Source organism: Dicentrarchus labrax, unplaced genomic scaffold (genome assembly GCF_905237075.1).
Source record: "Dicentrarchus labrax unplaced genomic scaffold, dlabrax2021, whole genome shotgun sequence".
Classification (NCBI taxonomy): domain Eukaryota; kingdom Metazoa; phylum Chordata; class Actinopteri; family Moronidae; genus Dicentrarchus; species Dicentrarchus labrax.
This window is the reverse complement of record NW_026136705.1, coordinates 23,445,990-23,468,365: the sequence shown is the minus strand read 5'-3', so window position 1 is coordinate 23,468,365 and position 22,376 is coordinate 23,445,990. Positions and strand designations below refer to the sequence as shown.

Sequence of the window (22,376 nt, the reverse complement as noted above, 5' to 3'; positions counted from 1 at the left end):
ATGGACTTCATTTTACAAGGGATCTGATTGTAGATACAGATGCACTGCCTGATAATAAATGCATTTAATCTCTTCGATAATCACTTCTGAGATGATTTTGAGGCTTTTATGTTCATGAGAAATATGCTGACACTGCAAATAACCACTGAGCTCATTATAGAAATGATCTGCCCAGTGGTCCATAATTAAAGGTCAAACATTTTCTCAGACTAAAGTTTAACTTAATAGACACATGCAGATACAGAGACACATTGACTGGCTAAATGAGAACACTATAATTTAACGCCAAAAGTTTCTCAGATACATGATGATTTTGATTTTACTGAAAACCATAATAACAATATGTACTGAAATAATTATAAATAAAGTTTCAAACTGTTTAAGACAATAACTGCCACACCACTGATCTCAATTGTGATGAAACTTGAGGGATTGGATTTTTTCCCCTCTAACAATGACTAATGACATATTTATTTATGCTTTGTCTGCTTGTTGGCCAGCATGCAAAATAAAGTACAGTTCAAATGTTCTCTACAAACACTGATGCATCTGGGATTTTTTTGATCAGAAGCAGATTGAGTAGATGACATAAATGTAACGTAGCTCACTGCATGTGCTTTTGTGTTGTGTTCAATGGCTAATGTGTCCTGGCTGCAGGGATGACAGAGCCACTGTGGATTAGCTGGAGTTTGAAAAGGGAGGCAGAGGAGGGGAAACAGCACTCAACAAGCTCTAAATATAGACATTCATAACCTACTGACCCTACTGTGCGGGTGGCTGGAATAGAGGATGCCGGGTTTGGCTTAACTCAATCTTGCAGGTGTAAAAAAATATTCTTTTGACATGTCAGTGGTTGTGTGCAGACACAAACACATGACCGAGCTTTGGATCTGGGTTGTCGAGTCAGTAACATGTGATTTTAAACTGAATTTTACAGATGTTATTTGCTCTAGTCAAGAGGAATCAAGGTCATTTATTTGTCATTACAACACAGGGTTGCAAAATGCGGTAGCATCTTTATGCTACACAGAGCACATATACAAATATTCTAATTTAGAATAGCCTAAAATAAAATAAAATGAAATAAAATAAAATAAAATAAAATAAAATAAAATAAAATAAAACAACATATGTAGTTTTTTTTTTATATAGATATATACCTATACCCATTCTTCTATGAAGCAGATTACGGTAAGTGTATCCTGTTGATCTATAAACATGTATAATGTGTAATTTCACGTAGATCTCATTTTGTAACAAAACTTGTTTCTTTGTTACTCATTTGGGAGCTCATGTGGGAGCAAAACACATATTTTGGAAACTTTCAGAGTTTATGTTCTAAAGTGGGACTACATCTGGAAATAATCCACATCTGCTGATTCATAAGTTAACACCCACTACTGGCAAATGTTTGTGAAGGAACGGGCTCCCATGTGGAACATGCAGGGTTAAATGAATCAGCGAGTGCTACAGTATGGGCATGCTAGAGTGCCACATCTTCCTGCTATGAAATAGCCCGGCAGCAGCAGGAGACTCACAGCCTGCCAGACACCTAATTGGCCTCCAGGAGAGATGCAAACATTCAACTGCCCGTCTTGTTTCTCTCTCTGCTTGTTTTGCTCTCGTCTGCCTTTTCCTGTTTGACTGACAATAAAAAAAACACAAAACCCCAAACTGTCGGTTTACTTCTAATATAAAAGATAAAACATGGGAACAAGACAGAGCAGGAAATGTTCAGAGCAGAATCTGACCTACAATGATTGTCATCTTAATGCAGGCCTCTGACGACTCACTTGAACTTCAACTGTACTGTACTCTTCGCTGAAAATGATTCCTCTTAAAAAGTGATGTCAGACTGTAGGGAGACAGAGCGGGGTTGAGTGCTGGGTGGTAGGCAGTGAAAGGTTTTAAGAATCAATCATCCCTCCACTATACATAGTGGCTGTGTCATATTTTAGGGGCTGACTCATTCAGATAATATATTTCTGAAAAAAGCTATGACGGGATGAAACATCTGTCAGATTCAAAAGGCTCCTCCAACAAATGTCTTCTTTTTCCCCTAATTTGGATGACAACCAGTGTATCCTTCACTCATGATGACCCTGAGGTGAATTCTCAGTACACTGTCTCATTATGGGAAGAGGTTCATGTTCAGCTAACAAGCTTATGTATGTAACCCCATACATTGACACAGATTCAATGTATCTCTCTTTTCAGCACTCTCAGAATGAGCATTCAGTTGCTCAAGTATGATCTAAAATCACATTTGATCACGTGTGTCCTCTTGAAGGCAAGGGATGGATATTACAGCAAGTTGAGATCAGGCCACATGTTTAAATTTGCATGACTATTTTGGATAAACAGGGTCATTTGCTCAGCTGTTTCAACCTTCTCTCCACTACAGCCTATGGCCCTGTTTGGTGTCCAACTCTCTGTCCTGTAGTAACCTAAATAACACACCCCGGGGACAAACACACACACACACACACACACACACACTTGCACGTACACTTTAAAGTCCATCCCTGTTGGCTTCTACAAAGATTGTTGCTACAGCTGGTGCAACAAAAGAACAGCAGGTCAGCAGCATCCCTATCAGCAATAACAATGACCTTTATCAGCATGTTAACTCAAAGACCTCTGAGTTTAATTTGTGAAATCAAGAGCACATCACACCATAAAAATCTATATTGTCCCCACAGTGGAAATTCTATTGCATTTACAGCTCAAGCATTTAGCTGAACTTATATAGAATTATCACAAATGAACGCAGGTAGATTTGATGTCTTGCTCGAGGATGAAGGACTGTTGTCTGCAGTCCCACGGTTCAAGGCGTAATCTCTCTCACTACTGGTCCATTAAAAAGCCATAGATGCATACATTTGCCTGAGGGAAGTTTAGGACTAACAGGAAACACACCATCAATGTAATCTAGATTGCAACCATAAAGTAGCAATAAAGGTTTATTGTAAGTACAACACTGTAAGACAAAACTTGAGCGTGAATGTTTTCTCTTGACCTTAACAGTAGTTGGAAAAAGGAAGAAGAAACAAGGTCCACTCACTAGCTTTTATTAAAGCTTTTGACTACAGCTCACTGTCTTCATCAGCATACATAGTTTTCTCTTTTATCATAGAGTTGTCGTCAAGATCCATACTACAACTGAGCAAGCTCCATCTGCTGATCAAGTCCAAAAAGTTGGTTGAAAGCTTTGGTAAAAGCTAATAAGTTGATCTTCAGTTAAGATCAGAATGTTTTTTGTAAGCTGACTTTGTTCTGTATGATTCTGTTGATTCTTCAACAGAATCATACATTTAAATGATCACCGCAAATGTTAACATCTAGTTTTGTGCTGTATTTCTTATTACATTTCAAAAGTCTTCTCGCTGCTGCACAGCCTGCTGCAGCTCTTTCTTGAAGAGCCTGTGGCATGTGAACCTCTCTTTTGACTGACATTTTGGTTTAAAACAGGATTTTTGTTGATAATGTGGAATTTTACTTAGGATATTCAATTACACCATCTGTCCTATGTCTGTCATGTTTTGAAATGTAATGTAGAGATGGGGTCAGTATCACTAACGTTTAATCTTAAATGACTTCTGTCAAAACAGCAAAAGGCAAAGACAACAAAACACAATCAAGACTGATGAAAAAATGCTGATGCAATGTCAATCAATGTCTAGTTTGGAGGGAACATGAATAGAAATACACTTGGCTGGAAAGCCTGACAGATGTGCACAGTCTAACACTGTACTGCTGGAACAAAATACACACTCTGTCATATCTGTTACAAAACATTTAGAGCACATACTGTGCACGAACAGCTGGATTAAAAAAAATAAACATTTGAACTTTGTACATGGTACAGAATGTTTGAATGGACCTCAACCCTTAGCAGGGCTTCATCCAAGGGCCAGGTTACAGATTTCTGCTATAAAAATGGATCAGAACATGCAAGTGAAATCTTTATAGCTTTAAACATTGACTCTAAATGTCTAAATTAGCTTTAATTAGCTTAAGGTGGATGATGTGAGTGAGTTTAATTACAATGAGTTTGAGGATCCTAAAGCTCATCAGCTCACACAGAAGGTTTTGTATTCTGAGGTGTAACATTTCTATCAAAGGATTAAATTTAACTGTGGCTCTTGGCTTGATGAATTGCAAGGAGCAAAAGAAAATTTCCAGCTGTAACCACTCACATTAAAAGCTAAATGTGTCCCAGAAGTACCAGTGTTTTGGGAAGGGCATTTGACTGACTTCATACTGAACACGTTACGTCCCCACAAATGGCATCTTAAGTGCCTCTGAATAGTCGCTTCTCTGAGGACCTGTGAAACAACACTTTATTCAGTCCATTTAAATAACATGAGTAAAAACGTGTAAAAATATTGATTTCTAGCTAGGAAACACTGCTGCGCCAAAGCTTGCTTAATACAGCAGCTCCTCAGTTGTACATTTCTATTGCCCTTCTCTTCCTCTCTCAGGAAGATTCCACTTAGCAAAGATTTTGGTGCAGCATGAGGACTGCAAGCTATGCAGGGATGTAGGCTTGTGAATGGGCCAGCCAGACTTCCTGTGACCTCTGAGGCTTAAAGCGGAGGAAATGCAACCCTTCGTCCTTTAGTCCCACCCCATCGGCCCATCTGAGGGCCGTCACCAATGATTAGAGTCCAGCGTGGGGAGATTACAGCCTATTAGCACAGAGACGGATGACCAGTAGTAACCTCACTACCGCACTCTATTTAAAGACATCCTACTCTGCATTCTCTTGTTCTTCTCTTATTGTTTAAGTTTCCTTCACTCACTTCAATGCACTCCATCTGTTTTTTTTTTTTTTGCTATTTTAACCTCCAATGCTTAATCAGCCTTGCACAGCACCTAGTCTCTCACTCTTTTCTTAACCACTCATTCTTATCGCTGTGTGCCATTCCTCTACATAGAACACACTCAAGGAGTCTAACCACAACTTCTTCCTGTCACTGCCTCTAAGGCATAATTGTACAGACACCGTTACACCCAGTGAAACAGCCATTTCCTCTTTCTGTAGTGAAACACAGCACAACAGGTAATTGCAGTTATCATTCATGAAATAAAATCAGATACTGATACAAGCTGCAGAGGAAAGAAGTACTAGGGATGAATTAAGCAGGAAGGACTGTTAATATATATATATAATAATATATATATATGTATAACAAAGGTTCACCAGTGTAAAGCAAAAGTAAAAAGAGACATACAGAGCAAGCAAAAGCTAGAGAGATCTAAACTGTCATTGCATTGCAGAAGGGTTAAAGCAGCTGTGGTCTAGGCAGTGGCACTTACAAAGGCGTCGGAGGCAGCCAGGAAGCCGGTGAGGTGTGATGTGTGTCTGTGTATATGTGTATGTGTATGTGTGTGTGGTGTGTCAAGGGTCCTCAGGCGAATATCACATCGCCCTGTGCAAACTAGTGATTACCTTCCCATTGCCGCTGGCCAGATTAAGCTGAGGCAAGCAAGGGGAAGGCAGCGAGATGCGTTTTGGCCTAGTTTGGGCCTGGCTGGCCTCCGTATCACACCACCCTCAGCTCGACAGACGTTGCGCTCTCTCACCACACCCACCCACCCCTCCCTCCCTCCACCACTCTCTCTCTTTCTCTCTCTCTGACACCCTCCCCCTACTTAAACATGCAGCGCTCATCTTCTCCTTTGCTAAATGCTACACACTCTGGCACAGTGACAGACAATATACATACAGGTGTAGGCACACATATGGAAATAAACACTTATGTTTTAACAAATTTAAACAAATTACACACAACAACACTAAATGAAGCTGCTTCCACTTTGATTTGACTATCAAAGTGAGAGTGGAGGTAGGCCTGTAAATGTCAGTCTGACTTTTGTTTTTCATGGACGAAATATGATTTATGGGTAGAAAAGGCACGGAAAAACAATTTCTTTTTGCTATATTAATCTGATATATTTGTATGATTAATGCAGATGTCAGTGTTCAATTATTTGGTTCACAGTTCAAGCTGAAAGTGAAAACCAATTAAACCACTTACATTTTTTCACTACTGTACGTATGCATCCGGTCACGGGGCCTTTGTAGGCAACTTTTATAAGGATGTGAGAGTCAAAACGGCTTAAAACCACCAGGCTAACAGTAACATATTACTACTTCTTCCACTGATCATTTTTGAGGAATGAGGAAATTATGAAATCAAACGTATTAAACAAGGCTTCCTGAAGGATTTTTTCCCCCACAGGGCCCCATTATATCAGTAGTAAACCTGTGAAGATTGGATTTTTTTTATCTGGAGCAGGACTATAAACAAAAATCAACATTGTGCATGGTGCATTACTCTGAAGACGGATCTGTAAGAGAACTACTTGAGCACGTGATTGGCACACAGACCTGGTTCAGCACTTTAGGTTGAGCCATTACTGCCCAGCATCCCACAATATGAGGAAGAGGATACACTGAATGCTGAAACAGCAAAAAGTCACTCAGGGGGAAAGCTGCCATTTGGATCTGAGAGCACCCAGACTGGCTGATATTATTGATTACACCAGGGTTGAGACTTTAGAGTGAGTGTAAAGTAGATCATACGCTGGCGTAAGATTGTTGCAGAATACAGACATGTAACTGTACGAGAATTGGTTTTGGAACTTCATAAGTCCTCACACTAGTGCAAGTGCATAATGACAGACATTTATAACACAGCAGGCAACACTCAGCTCAATTCGGTCGTATTGTGCGGTCATGCAGTGTGTCTTTAATTTGCAATTTCACAATCCCTTTGACTCTCCTTCCGTCTTGTTACACTCTCTATTCAATACCATCCAAAAAGTGGTTTGAATGACAAAAAGGCAACATGTCACTTAAGAGTCATTCAGTTACAAGTCATTATTCCTCTCCTGGTCACGGGCCTTGTGTCATGTTAATGTTAAGGAGTTTACATCCTTGAACACTGAAACATCATTGGTTGTTTTTCTGACAAAGGGTGGGGCGATTTTGATTAAATATTGAGGAGGGAAAAAGAATAGGTTTACAAGCTGTGTAGGGCTGCACTATATAGTAATTAAAATCAATTATTTATATTGAGGAGCAGCAGGGTGTTGTGGTGATGTGATGACAGGTTAAAGGTGTCATGAATCTCCCCCAAGGGGCCCTTTTCAGCTTCACTGTTTGTTTTTTATTTTTTTATTTTGTCTGTTTGAAACCGTTTTTTGGGTTCAGTTCCGATTGGCTGCGTAAGTGATTAAACATACAGCACCTGCAACCCTGTAACAGCAGATTTTAATATTAATGCACCAACCAAAATCCAAACTGTTACTGGTTGTTCGTCACTAAGCAACCATGCAGTGCAGCTGCTGCTGAAGACCTATACTCTTTGGCGACGGGTTAAATAATTACACCCAGGCCTATTTATCATTCCAACTAAGGCTTACATGTAATCTACCACCGCGATCCATTAAAAGAAATCCCCCACTAAACATTTACACTGTTTTATTTCATAACACATTGCGTAAAAGCAATAACCCTCCGCGACGTGCAGCACGCCTCTAATCTGGTCTGTAACACTACTGTGAACACATTTTGAAAGGATTATATCTTTTTAAAATCTCCTTGCGTATACATAAAGACGACTAGAGGTCAACGATCGTGTCTCTGAACCGATTCGATGCCCCTAAACCCCGCTCTGTAAACCGGGGTGGGGGTGGTGTCGGTAGGAGCGGGTGAGCAAGCTGAGCTCTCTAGTTTGCCGGTAGGCCGCAGGATTTTCAGCACCCCTCTCTCCTGGACAGCTCCGTCCAATCAGCTGCAGTCATTTCAAGCGCGTCACCCTTCCTCATCCTCATCATCCTCCCCTCCCTCCATCACTGAGACATGGCGGAGGACATCACAGACAAAAAAAGAAGCTGAGTTTCACACCCGGCTTCTTGACAAACTAACGTGTTGTATTTGAAATAAAAGCATGATAGAGGGATGGTTGTACAGCCTCGTTGTGGAGGAAACATGAGCCACACCGGAGAGGTCGTGAAAGACAGGCTGTTCCCTAATAGGGGTTTTTTTTTTAATGACGTGTGTCCGGTTTCTACGCACAATGTCACACGACCTTAGCAGCTGGCCGGTCTCAAATGCACACGTTTTATCCCGTTTGGCTTAAAGTGGGATCAGTCCTTTCATTAAGTGTTGGATTCTCAACATAAAACACACAACTTCGACACGAAAATAAAGGAAACCAGTGATGTGCAGAATGACCCACATGCATTCAGCCGCATGGCAGCATGTCCAACCCCACTGTACCCGATTAAAGGTAAAGCCAACCTGGAAGCATCCCTCGATGTTGCTCTAATAAACTGCCGGAGCAGAAAGAAATGCAAGCACTGTGGTTGCAGCTAGAGCCTGTTAAACTGAGATGCTACACGTTTGCATTGAGGTTGGGCTCATACACGTGTTGTCTGGGGAGGGGGGTAAAAAATATAAAAATAAAATATCACCGGCGTCACTGGCTTGCAGGTGAAGCGCCAACTGCAGCAGTAAAGCATGATTAAACCCTCGACGGAAATACGCGGTGTAAAAACAACAGAAATGCCACAGCTCTCGATGAATGAAAAAGCCGGCAGTGAATGACACACAATGCGCCTCAGCCTCTTCGACAGGTGCATCGCCCTGTAGCCACAGCCCTGAGACGCAAAAATATATAAATATATAATCATCAAAGCGAATGAGAAACACGAACAGAGGTTTAAAACTCACCTAATATAATCCAGAGCGACCCAGAGACCAAAACGAATGCGAGCATGTCTTTCTCATTGAGTCAGCGGTCCCGGTGCAGGAGCGGCTCAAAACTGCAGCATCGACTGCAGCAAGTCGCCGACAATCTGGGAGATTAAGGAGGGGGTGGGGTGGGGTGGGGGGGGCGACAATATATCTGAGACAGACCTCAGTGGGGGATCTGGGCAGGGGGATGGCGATGTCCAGCAGGTTTCACTGGAGAACGGACCGTGCTGAATGAAGAAACAGACCCCAACGGCCTACTGAAGCATCCTTCCTCCTTCACCTAGTTGGCTGCTGCGCAATGGCAGACACCCCTGCTGAAATAAAAAGGTTTATAGGTCGGACAGGAAGATGCGATCGACGCCAAGGTTACCGGGGATGACATTTCTATTCTGGATGCAAACGGATTAACCAAATCTTCATTTAATGCTCGTATTTATTGTAAATTGTGAAATTTGGTGAAGCTTGTTCCTAAAAGCTATGAATTGGTGCACGTAAATGATCCTTTTCTATAATATAAAACGAATCAATATTATTTTAAGTACAGCTCGCATCCGGGTATTTTCGTGTGTTTTAAACGTTATAAATATGTGTTTTATATCAAAAGGAAGCTGTGTTATTTTTAGCCCATGGTACATCACACCATGCCGGCTTGACGTCCCTGCAGCTGAGCACAGCTTTGAGTAACTTTGCATCAGGATCACGTGGTACAATAAGACACTCCCAATGAACTAAAGTAACCTTGAGAGGGACTGACAAAGTGACAGAGGCAGTGTGAGTGATAGCATGGATGAGAACGAGAGAGGACATAAAAAATATCTGAATTTTACATTCAATTTAAAATGATTGTTTATTTTGGTTTATTTGCGCATTAGGGAGATCACTGTTTGACCCACTGGCACTTCCGTGGTTACATCCAAAGTGATTTTTTATCTCAAGTACCTTCAGACTGATGATTTTAGTCTTGACTGGCTTTTATTTGACCTGTCTGTGAGGGGCTAATGAATCTAATTAAACAACATTTCATCCAGTAACTCTAATAATTTGAAGAAAAACATTTTTTATATAGGGAATTCTGAATATTATGGCACCTTTAATGCCTCATGCCCCATTTTGAGTGCAGCAACAGGCACATGAATATGAATATTTCAAATTAAAAGCATGCAATGAACCATATCTATCTAGTATGTGTCCTATAAATTCACTCATCTGACTTACAAGTGTCTCCATGTGGCTGACATGCTTGTTGTCTTATTGTGCTGCTGTCATTTGACTGACCTTATTAAATGGGTGATTTGTCAGGACCTCTAATCTGTCTCTTCCAGCAGTGCCTCCCGTCACTTTCGCGTTCTTCTTATTTTTCTTCTCCAATCCCACTGCAGTGAATACACACAAGACAGAGGCAAAGAATGATTGGGTGTACTGAGACAAACTGCCAAACTGTTCATTGATGAAGGAGGAGGGAAATGGTGAAACAGATATACAAGGAGGAGAAATAATCAAATTACAAGCTGTCTTTCTATTTCAATGTAGGTTGTAAATCTTAACTGAGTTACCTGTGATCTTGCCAGCTGGAACATCAGGAGAGTGAATGTGGTTTAGGTGGGAGCATTGATTACTCAGTTTATTTATTTTGCAATGTGATCAAAGTACACACAAGACAAATAAAAATCTGCTGAGTAAGAAAACTAAAAAACAGGTCATTATGTAAAACACTTAAAGAATCTTAAATGTTATCATATTTCGACAGATATGTGAGGTTGGGGTTACGGTCAGGGGTCAAAAGGGATAAATAACTTTCCATATTCCTTTTCTGACAGGATGGTAATAAATTGAGGATTCCTTATGTTTCAAGGTGAAAATGTCATTTTCTTACATAACGCATGGCTTAACTGGCTTATAGTCCTTGTCCAGTAAACACCTATGGCTATATTTTATGAGTTAATGAATTATGTTTGATTTTAGTTTTAATTTTATGATGTATAAATTAATCTACAGGTCACAAGTCACACAAAATGCACTAAAAACATGAACATGCCTGTCTGTTGCCAGGGTTTGGTTTGTCCCTTCTGAGCTACTGTAGAAACATAGTGGTTCAACATGGCAAACAGCACTCGTATGGTAGAATAAAATCTGTGATTTTTATCAAAAAAATGTAATACTGAGAAGACATAAATTAGTAATTTGCCTTAGAGTGGCTTAGGGAAGTAGTCAGATATTTTCCATTAGTAAAAATAGCAATACCTGAGTGTAGAAATACTAAATAAAGAAATAATATAAATTTCTAAAAGCAAAAGTCATGCTTTTACTTGTCAAGTTAAATTTTACTACATCAAAAATAGTGCTAAAAGTACTCATTATACAGAATGGACAATATCATCATGTACAGTATATTATATTATTGGATTATAATTATTGATGCATGAATGTGTAATCATCACTTTAATATTGCTGCTGGTAAAGTTTGAGCTATTTTAAGCCACTTTATATACTGCTGGGCAGCTTTTGAATTTCCATAAAGTCTTAACAGTTTATGTTATCTCAACCTATAATATTACAGCTGAACATTTACATGTTACATACATTTTCTATGTATATAAATCTGAATCTGCAAAGTAACTAGTAACTAAAGTTATCAAATAAATATATTGGAACACAGCATTTATACTTATGTATCAACTGCACGATAATACAATTGTCTGATCCCTTATGATAATTTACTTGGCAGTATAAGATGGCAGACTCCATGAAAGGCCACCTGTGGCATCTGTAGACAAAAAAAAACTCATTCTAAGGTAATGAAAACATAATGATTCCTATATTCAGGTGATTATACACCAATGAAAATATATCTATGTTACATACATGACCTTTATATATATACAAAACAGATGTCCACCAGTGTAGAAATGACAAATAACCTGAGTTATATATCTGTGTTAAGACCTGTTGAAGGCAAGAGATTAAAATATAGTGGTGGCATAAAAGTAACATAATTTAATAGATTGTGCTTAAATCTACAAGACAGATTGACATGTGTCTCTGGTTCCTGTATCTTACCATACGTTTCAACAATGTTTTACAGCCCTAAAGGTACAAAACAGTGACCAGGAGCATGACATCACTTTGACCCAGATATTTATTTGCTATCTCTGTTCCCGCTCCAACATGGGTTTAATTAGTAACCACATACCAACTTAGAGAACTAACTTACTTCCCTGTAATGCTAATGCTTTTCACAGTGTGAGCTTAGTTTATTTTAGGGCTACGGCATACAGTTTGATGAGCAGTCTGAGGTTGGGGAGTATCCAACAAGTCTCAGACTAACAGAAGTTACACAGAGTTGAAGCAGAAGAGGGCACCGGTGTTGTAGTCTCCTAAATTGTAGTCTCCTAAATTGACTTGGTTTAGTTTAGTTTCCTCTGTCGTGAAACAACATGTGGACACACTTAAAATAGTCACCAAAAAACACCCCTAACAACAAACAAGAAGAAACACAGATGAAACCAGCAAGAAACATGAATGTTATGATTCACATCCTATGAGCCCCCGAAACCTTGTGCACTGAGAAAAACATGAGAAGGAAACCGAGTTACTCTCTCAGTATGTTTGTGATGATGAGAAACAAAAGCTGCCTGGAGAACAGCACCGTTACCTGTTTGCATGTTATGTCATGTTATGTTACAGCCACTCTCATGTTTGTTCTCATGTTCTGATGGAAAGACCGTAGGTTTACTCAGAATCCATAAACACATCTTTTACAGCAATCTTTAGGCACTGGGGTTAAACTTAAACTCACTCCCTTTTTAGGCATCTTACCAACTTATTACAGTCTAGTACGGTTAGTCAAATACTGCACTTAAGGACACTTGTTCCTGAGTATATATACAATCCAGAGTAAGATATTGTACTTTTTTCTCACTATATTTAATCTAGTAAAAAAAATCATAAGCTTATTAAATAATAATAATAATAATAATAATAATAATAATAATAATAATAATAATAATAATAATTTCAGACATCTATGAGTTGTTTGCAGTTCCACTGTCACACTGTTTCAATTAAATTTGACAATTTGAAAACTATTTGGGGTCCTAAGAGGTAAACACTTTTTCACAAAAAAGGAAAAAAAATCAGAAAAGTCTGAGAAATGAATTTAAATGTATGCAGCACAACTTTTTTTATTCTTTCTTTTTAAAAATATGTTTTGGGGGATTTTATTGCCTTTAATCGATAGTGACAAGAGTGAAGGGGCCAAGACAACATGCATTTATAATATCATTTATTATATCAGAGTTACTACTTTTACTTTTAAAACTTAAAGTAAATTGAATTGAGAAAACAGCTATACTTTTATCAATAGCACCGTTTTAAATGAAAAACTTTGACTCTTGATGGAATATTTTTACATTGTGGAATTGTTTTTTTTTTCACTTAAGAAAAGAAACTGAAAACTATTTCCACCACTGCTTATTATTACTTTTAAAAAAGTTTCCACTGCAACAGCTCAGACAAAACTAGTCTGCGCTTGATGGATTTATTGGATGGTGCAGTGAGTCACTTGTGGAACTGTTTCACACACAGTACACTTATTGGGCTGAGGGTGGTGCTAAACTTTAAAGTCACTTGAGAAAAACCTTGAAACCTGCAGTGATGATGTAATTTGCGTGTGACTGGGCTGAGGGGTGTCTGTCTCAAAAGTGGAAACGTGACATGTCAATTCATGTCTGTTAACTGCATGCATACATCATTGAATTTGTTGCAATAATATATTTGTAGCACTCTTTTCACATCCTTTGTTTATCTTGTGCCTCTGTTTTCCACTGTTAATTCTTCTCCCTCTCATCTTCTCTCTCCACCAGAATCACAATAACAGAAAAAGAAAAAGAAAAACAGAAAAAAGTCAAAGGTTAAGGAAATGCTATGCCAATTTAAAATGATGGGGCAAAAATAGATTGATTGATTTGAGAGGACTGAGTTTTCAGTTGTCTTTTTTTTTTACTAGTAATGCTTTATTAGCCTATATGTTTTCCTACAAAATGTTTCAAGATATGTATTTGGTAATAATTTAAGGGAAAATAGAGATAGTGTTCAATTAGTACACATAGTTTTTTCCAGGACTTCTTGGAAATCATTAGAAAATGATTACAAATCCGTAAAATAAAGCAATACATTTTTTACTTTACCAAATGACTGTGTGTCAGACAGATATTTCTTGTGTGAGAAAAGAACGAGAAGAAAACAAAAACGGAGGCCAAGGAGGAACCAAAATGTCAACTGATGACAGTTCAACAAAAAAAACGAAAAAAAAACCAACCCTGTGTGGTTTGACTTATAAATATGCACACAAAACAACCTCAGAACTTAAACAGTGATGGTAAGGCCTGCAGTACCCAGAAATAGAAGACAAGTTAAAACAAATTGAAACCTTTGGGCAACAAACTGGTAAAAAGCCAGTATGCAACACTAATGTGTTATGATTCAGCACAATTGGCCCATTAAAATTTGCCCTAAAATTCAGATCAAATAGGGTAAGACATGTTATCTGAAGAAAGTAGATGTTGCGGTGCAATTGCAGGCTAACTAAGGAGGGCTTTGACTTGATCCAGTGTTAGTGAACTGTTAAAGCAGATGGTCCAGGGGGAGATTGGATGCTCAAGCTGCTTGCCTCGCTCCAAAGCCTCAAATTACTGACTTATCCTTGCAGGTAGCCTAAATAATCAGAATTACCATCACTGTATGGACAGGGTGTAATAAATACACAGGCAATTGTCACAGTGGGTGTGAAAACAAGATTAGGATGTAAATAAAGAGGATTTGGGTTGAAAGCTTTACAGACCTAAATGTTTTGATTTGAGAATGCACAAGATTATGATAACAGGTTCATCACAACAAAGCTCTAAAACTTCTATAACACAGCGGTTCCCAACCTCTTTGGCTTATGGTCCCTTAAAATGATATGTATAAGTCCATTGTAATATTTTTAAAGGCCTACAAGGCAAAAATTCACACAATTTTGTATAAAAGAGATATATATTTTAAATTCTCCTATCCGATTAATCATCTTGGGACCCCTCAGATTTATTTTGGGGGTCCCTACTTGCACGTTGGGGACCACTACTATGAGCTTATCCTCCTTCACAAGCCTTTGTAAATCATTTATTTTCAATCATCAATCAATCTGATCTGAGAACAACCCCTACACAGCTCCATGTGTTTTCCCGTCAGCACAACCCAGTGAATTCCTCAATTCTCTCTCTCTCTCTCTCTCTCTCTCTCTCTCTCTCTCTCCCATCCTGCATTAACTCATCGGCAACTCATTGGAACAAAACAACAAGCATAGCTCAGAAAAATCGGGATGATTTTCCCCTGCAAATCCAGATTCGTGCCTTCATCGGGAAATCCCACGCACCGACTGCCGGTGAAAACTCCGCAGGAAAACTCCCCGCTATTCCCTCCCAAGACGCGCGCTCGAGCCTCACCTCGCGAGCACGAGCGCAAACACACACGCGGGAAGCCCCTAGATGGACAGCACCGGTGGCTGTCACAGCGCTGGTGTGGGGTTTCCCAAATACTCCACGGGTGGCCAGAGAGCTATAGTGTGAGCATGTCCGTGCCGTTATGTAACATTTCATAGGAGCTGTGAAACTGCAAGAACTGAGAAAACCGAGCACCGAATTTAAGAATATATCATGGCATAATAAAATAGTTCAGTAGCTCATGTCGTGCCATTCCCCTTTGCAGTTTTGTGCACACATTGTTGTGTTTCTTTGGGAGATACTGCCACAGATATGACGGATAATGCGTGTTAAAAAAGCTCGGCAGCCCTGTCCTGTTGAGCCCAAACAGCTGCTGCTTCCGCGCCGTTTACAACTGCTCCTCAACCGCTGTCATCCTCGCTGTACGGCTCCATAGTACTGTACGCCGTGAGAAAGCCTGTACCACACTGCCTCTACCGGTGGCTGAAATTACTACATCATTTCTTGTAAATGCCTGACTTCTCAGTTGAACTGCTGTTTATACTAAAGGGCTGGTCCCGGCAGATGTTTATCATACCAGGCTGTGGGGTCAGTGGATGAATGCGTGTGGGTGTGTGTGGGTGTGCGTGCGTGCGTGTGCAGGTGGTTCAAGATAGGAATTAGGCTCTTTATTATGTTTTTATATTATGCATATTCTCTAATAAGGTACCATTTGCTTACACTACAGTTTGATATCACAGATTCTATCACTTCTACTACTAAACATTAAAGTTATTATTATTAATATTACTATAGTCAAACCTATATTCTGCACATGATACAATCCAATACCTAATTGATATATACATCATGAATATAATAATAAAACCAGAGTCATTTCATTCTTTGTGTAAATATCACAGTCAGATAAAGTTTGCAGTGTGTGACCATGCCTGCAAATTCAACTTTTAATAAGTGGGTCTGCAGAATTGTCACGTGCAAGATATATAAAAAACACGAAAGTGACAGATTTTGGGATCGGAACCCGGTACTGCCTACGTGCAAGAAGCCGCCGTAATCAACCCGTGTTGTTATTAACTTCCTCCTTGCATTCAACAACGTGATTTCTCGGAAACGGCAACTGCTGGACTGTGGGAACTGCGGCGCATGCGTCCACACGCTGTAAAAGATATCTATCTTCACTTAACTTAATTTTAGCATTTGATCCAGGAGCGTCTACAGATGTCATTTAGAAAATATACAGGAGGGAATAAAGTGCAAATCTGCAGGGGTTAAATCAGCTGTTTACAGTGCAAGTCACTTTAGTTGTAGGATTTTTATTTTGTGGTGTAAACTGGTGTTAACTGCAGTGATCTGTGTTTCTACTCATATTCACGATATGCACACTTAATTTAAGAAAAAACATGATATGCATGATCTTGCAATGGTAAAAATCTGTTAAGTGGTAATTATATAGTAAAAATGTTTCAACATGCTCTTTGAAAAACAGGATTCTTAGTCAACATGTTTTAACTTTTGTTTTCCTTGTGGGCATTTTTTTACAGTGGGCATACATCATCGCCCAGCCGGGGAAAACCCATTGGACCCTATAAAATGCGCATAGATGTCTGTGAGTCTTCAGTGCCACTTCTGATGATCTAGATAGGTGTCCAAGTGGATAATACAAAGACGAAGAGAACCTTCTTTGGAACAAACTTAAACTAATCGGACTTTTCTTGTGCATTTTCCTCTTTACGGATCTTACAACAAGCAAATTCTGTAAGTGATTTGATATTCATTTATCACTTCTACTATCATGGAATGCCTCATATTTAAACATTTTATTTTGCCGGGAGCTGCTTAGGATATATATATATATATCGTAAATCTTGAATACATGTACAGGAGGATACATTTATTTGTAGCTTCTAACATGAAACAAAATAATGTAACCAGCTGATGCTTTTAATTTTTTTGGACAGTAAAGTTTATGTAATTATTGCACACCATGCGTGCAGTAGGACTCTAATTTCTCGACAGATCAGTTCAACAGGGGACTATGTGACTTTTTTGAACTTAGGTGTATCGCATGCATGCAGCAGTGGAGGAGGAGGCGTGTGCTCTCTCCGCGCACTACTATAAATGTCACCCGCGGGAATAGGATCATGTTGCACGAAGAGTTTTGGATTGCAAATAGCAGTCCATGTGCATTTTAAAACTTTTATGATGATAAAGCCATAAAAGTGAAGTCCGGGAATGATTTTTGGTTCATTTTGACCTTCATAAGTAACGCTTACTCCTACGCGTAAACGCCCCCGATCCCCGGTCAGCCTACGTGCCCTGGCCGTGAACTCTTCTCACCCTCCTCCTGCAGGCAGCAGGCAGCAGTAAATCTTAACTGACGCGGGAGTTCATTTGCTCTCACAACTGTATATCACGCACAGCATTCCTCATTTATCTAAAGACTTACTCCTTTTCCTCTCTTCCTGCATATCTTAGGCAAACATGCCTGTGTCAAGGATGAGGATGAGACCATGGCTGGAGAAGATGATCGATTCAAACGCCATCACGGGTCTGAATTGGGTGGATAAGGTGAGAGGCATATTTCAACAAATTTGATTGGTTCATGTAAAGTTACTGAAGTGAAGTCAGTATATTTAATACTTACAGAGATAGATATTTAGAAATATAATTGTGAAACAACTTATATATACATATTACTTTTAGAGTAGTTTGTTTGAAGTTGGGATAAATGTTGGAGTTAATATTTTAAACCAACACTAGACACCAAAACAAAACCTTATTTTGTGTGTGTGTTACTACTGTGGCTGCTGATACTGTACTATGCAAATAATATTTTTACATAATTTTTGGCAATGCAATAGAAAACTGTTAACAGTGGCCGGCTCAGTTTGAATGGCAGCCTCTTGCAATATATCACAATTTTTCTATGTCTTTGTTCCTTACAGGATAAGACGATGTTCTCAATTCCCTGGAAGCATGCAGCTCGACATGGCTGGGAGATGGAGAAGGACGCATGTCTGTTCAAAAAGTGGGCCATCCACACAGGTGAGCCAGCATGAACACACACCTAAACTATGCAAATAATAACGCAGAATATTTTTGTTTTTATGGATGAAAAAGGTGTGAAACTAAACAAAATGCATCCTGCAGGGAAATATGTGGAAGGTCAGACCAGTGACCCAAAGACATGGAAAGCCAACTTCCGCTGTGCAATGAACTCACTGCCTGACATCGAGGAGGTGAAAGACAAGAGCATCAATAAAGGCCACCAAGCCATGCGCGTCTTCAGGATGTTGCCTGCCACCCCAAAATCTAGAGGTGAGAAAACTGACAGGAAGTGAGCAAGCATTCTTAAAAAAAAAGAATTAACGTTGTTCTGCAGCATCTTTCAGTTCCTGATGTTTTTTTTTCTTTTTCTGTTACTCCGTTTGTTTTGCAATCACGCCATGAGCCGTTTAAGATGCATTAAGTAATCAAAATGTCTTTCTTTCACCTGCACAGATAAACGAAACAAATCAAAGGACACAAAGCCAAGGAAGAAGGTAAATACAGTACATTTTTTATGACTATTCTACTTTTATATTGACTTAAGTGAAATTTATTGGTTACATAGTCAGAGGCCTATTCAAATAATGTCATGCTCACACTGACCCAGATCATTTTAATGGCACTGGTGCAGTAGCTAGACATATGACTGCAAATTTTGCTGTGGTTTTTTCCTAAATCTCACAGAATGTTAATTTATTTCTGTCTCTGCAGAGCTCAATTGTCAAGATGGAGGACGACATGGACAGTCAGACTCCCATGGATGAGTCAGCGCCAGAAGAAACTTTGTCCACTCAGGAGAACACAGTCGACAGCACAGTGAACACAGAGCCGCAAGGTGAGGAAGAAAATATGTATAGTTGAAGATTTTAGGTTACTGCATGTAGGAAATGTTGCCTTGAATTTGCCCCTTAAAACTGGAGCACCAAGTTTATTAATGCTATTGTTTGCCATCTTTGCAGAATTCATGTTTGTGGCTCCATCTGAGTTCCTGACTGGCCAGTTGACATCGAGCCTGAGAGCTATAGCAACAACAACTTCCACCAAAGATTTGAAGTTTCTCCTGACCACAGCCCTGGTACGACAACAACACATATTGCATACTTGCTAAATAAATGCTTTAGGACCAAGTGAAATTAAGTAAATTCAAACAGACATAGCAATATCACAATGCCATACTCATGTATTTCCTTTCTCTCCCATTCTATTTGCTGTGATCTTCCAGATTACGACTCTGCCAACGACGAGATTATTCAGGTAAGCATTGTCTTTGGTTCCTACTCTTAACAGCATGCATTTTTCATTGGAAGGAATACCCATGTTTGTCTTATTCTGCCTGTTCGGCTTGTGTAATAATACCCCAAACAATAAGATTGATTATTATAGACTGTTTGGAGTTGGAAAACTCCAGTTGTGCAAACGATTATAGCCATACTGAGTCCAGTGTTGCTCTTTCAGATTTGCCAGCAACTGGAGAAAGACTCATTCTTGCTGTCAAGCAGTTTAGACTGCAAGGGGTTCCTGAGCAATGAAGCATGCACCAGTCCAGGAAGCCAGTGGAGTGAATCTTCCTCAGGTAAATGTTGCTAGTTGATAGTTCAGATGTCTCAAAATTAATCTGCAACATAATGTCTTAAGACACTCCATGTTGGTAATTTAAGTGTAAAATCTAGGTGTAAATGTAGCTATAGTTGAAATTAGCATGTAAGTCAGTATAGATCTATGTCCTAAACACTATTAAACATGTCTGTCTCTGCATGTAGATAATGTACTGGTGTGTAAAGGATATTGCCTTTATAGAGTATTCATTCCAAAATTTTTGAAGTTGAGTAAAGTCAAGTAAAGCAGCTCTAACTATTAAAGAGCTACTCCAGTGCAATAGTATTTTACTTTAATAAAGTTAAACAACTCACAAGAGACAGGTTTACAAAAGAGGGGTCAACATGAATGCAGCAGAGGCTGGGGTATCATGGCAGGTAGCATGTTTTATTAGACTCTGTCAGCCTGATAAATGTCCACATCAAAGTCCAAGTTCATAACACAAACCGAGTCTTGAGACAACCCTAATTACATAACAATGACATCGTGAAAGGTATTTGCTCTCTCATTTTTAAGACTCCCCCCTTGAAATTTGTCTATTGTTGAGGTGTTTCATTTTTCAGGTTAGCAATACATGTTCTTCATTACCATCCTGACCTTGTATTTCCTCTGTTTGTTTTGCAGATGAAATAGACGACATGCCACCTCAGTACCTTACTTTGGGCACAGAGTTCCAAAATCCCACAGACAACCTCTGGAACAGCTTTTACCAACAGATCCCCTCAGTCCTGTACTGAAAGCTTCAGGACAGGACAGTGCAGTGACACTTTGGACTTTTAAAAGGGCTCTTCCTGCCCACAATTCTTCCCATCTGACATCTCTTCTCATCCATTATCATCCCTCCAGTCTGTGATGGCCCGGGTTCCAAACATTAAGCTAAACCCCCCCCGTACCATATGGTCCGACGTTCTGAGACCTTTCCTCATCTCCTTAAACCTTTCTGTGAAGTTATGAAGAGAAGCTATGAAGTGCGCTGCCTTGTTAGAGGAACTTACATGCTTTTCATTCTCTATGTTTTTGGCTGGTTCAAGACATGTTGGTGCTCAGTTTTTTGTGACAATGAGTTGCAATAGCACATAAATCTGTTTTGCTCAGGCAGTCCATGAAGATATACTCATACTAAGCCATGAATACATATGAGGTAGCCAATACTTCAAAATGCAAATTGGATTATATTTAGTGTGCTCAACATTTTGCATCATTGTTAATGTTTAGTATCATCCCATAAAATATATATTTTTTTCTCCGTTATGTGCAAAAGTTATTTTACTTTAAGGGATAAAAATGCATCGTAAACCTCTTCTGGTGAAAGCTCTACTTCAAAGTCATACGTTTATAAGACAATTGTAAATTACTGTATATAGTGTTTTGTTTGTGTGTTTTTTATAAAAGAAATAAAAAATCTAAATGTGAATGAATATGACTCTTTCTTATTAAAACAAAGGGGTTTAAGTTTTTAGTGAGCAGATATAAATAACTTACAGTGCTCTGTTGTAATGAAATCAATAACATTTACTGGGTGTATGAGCAAGGATAACCCCTGAAACTGAAGTGTCCTTCAGTAAGGCCCTGAACTAAAGTCAGCCTTAGCAGCACCGATATGTAAACTGACCCCTGCTCTGACCAACAGATTTCCCTCCAGTGGCAAATTAAAGGGCGTAATGGAAAAAGTCAAATTATCTGAGTCCAAGTCTTCACAACATACCGTACATGATTATTTGAATAACCAAGTGCAAAAATCATCACACAGCAATCAGTACTACTTATTTACAGTTTTTTCCACAAAAAAATTGGTTATGACCTAAGTTATCAAACTGCGGGTAGAGGTGGGTGGTTTTACATGACAGATATCATGTTAAGAGATCAAATGGTCTGTTTGACCTAGAATATATTTGTCTGAACATCACAGCAAATGTCTTTTATCCTCACTGAAGTGTAGTGACAGCCCTGTGCAAAATCTGTGTCAAATAGGGAATGCTGCTCAGGGAAGGAAGTGATCATTATGTGTTATTTTAACTGGGGAGAGAAGTCGGGTGAAAAGGCACTGAAATAAGTCACACATAAATTTGATGTCCCACAGGTGGTAAAAAAGGCCTACAAGGATAACATAATCTAAAACTCAAACCTGATCTGGTATTCAGCAACAAAAGTTGCAACCACACCGTTTTTAATGCCACGAAACCCTACACACTAGACCTTTAATGGTGATAGACAGAGACTAATGAACATGTCCTGCAAAAACTTCTTTGTTATTCTCAGGTGAAGCCAAGGGATAATTTAAAAAAGCTAATAAGATTAAAGCATAAAAAATACAACAAAGCAGCTAGAGACTAGAGACAGTGGCTCCCTGATTTAACAGTAACATGAATCAAACTGCATCTCTAAATCCCTGACCCGTAGAAATCTAAACCTTTTTTCTCCCTGATGGAGATCTCTAAATCTAAAATTGATACAATTCTGTACTCTCTTAAAAATCCTCC

At 39.1% G+C, this 22,376-nt stretch overlaps 2 protein-coding genes across 5 annotated transcripts in view; one reads left to right on the top strand and one right to left on the bottom strand.

Annotated features, from left to right (window-relative positions):
- acsl6 (acyl-CoA synthetase long chain family member 6) overlaps nucleotides 1-10,342 on the bottom strand; it is a 37,597-nt gene extending 27,255 nt beyond the window's left edge. Inside the window, exons 1-2 of one of the 4 annotated variants that reach the window (XM_051400623.1) lie at nucleotides 10,324-10,342; nucleotides 10,046-10,143 (exon numbers count right to left, since the gene is read on the bottom strand). Coding sequence is in view for 2 of the 4 variants with exons in the window: in XM_051400621.1 (XP_051256581.1) it covers nucleotides 8,747-8,792 (46 nt within the window). In the remaining 2 variants the exon portion in view is untranslated. Of the gene's footprint in view, nucleotides 1-5,322; nucleotides 5,342-8,746; nucleotides 9,085-10,045; nucleotides 10,144-10,323 lie in introns of those variants that run through there. The other 3 variants (XM_051400621.1, XM_051400622.1, XM_051400624.1) reach the window with 3 other exon arrangements.
- A 6,497-nt stretch (nucleotides 10,343-16,839) lies between these two features.
- Nucleotides 16,840-21,310, top strand: irf1b (interferon regulatory factor 1b). The gene is given in 11 exon segments (XM_051400652.1): nucleotides 16,840-17,007; nucleotides 17,728-17,820; nucleotides 18,198-18,297; nucleotides 18,403-18,570; nucleotides 18,754-18,794; nucleotides 19,012-19,135; nucleotides 19,260-19,283; nucleotides 19,286-19,375; nucleotides 19,523-19,554; nucleotides 19,756-19,873; nucleotides 20,521-21,310. Coding segments are annotated over 10 exon segments (897 nt in total). The 5' UTR covers nucleotides 16,840-17,007; nucleotides 17,728-17,733; the 3' UTR covers nucleotides 20,634-21,310.
- Nucleotides 21,311-22,376: the final 1,066 nt, after the last annotated feature.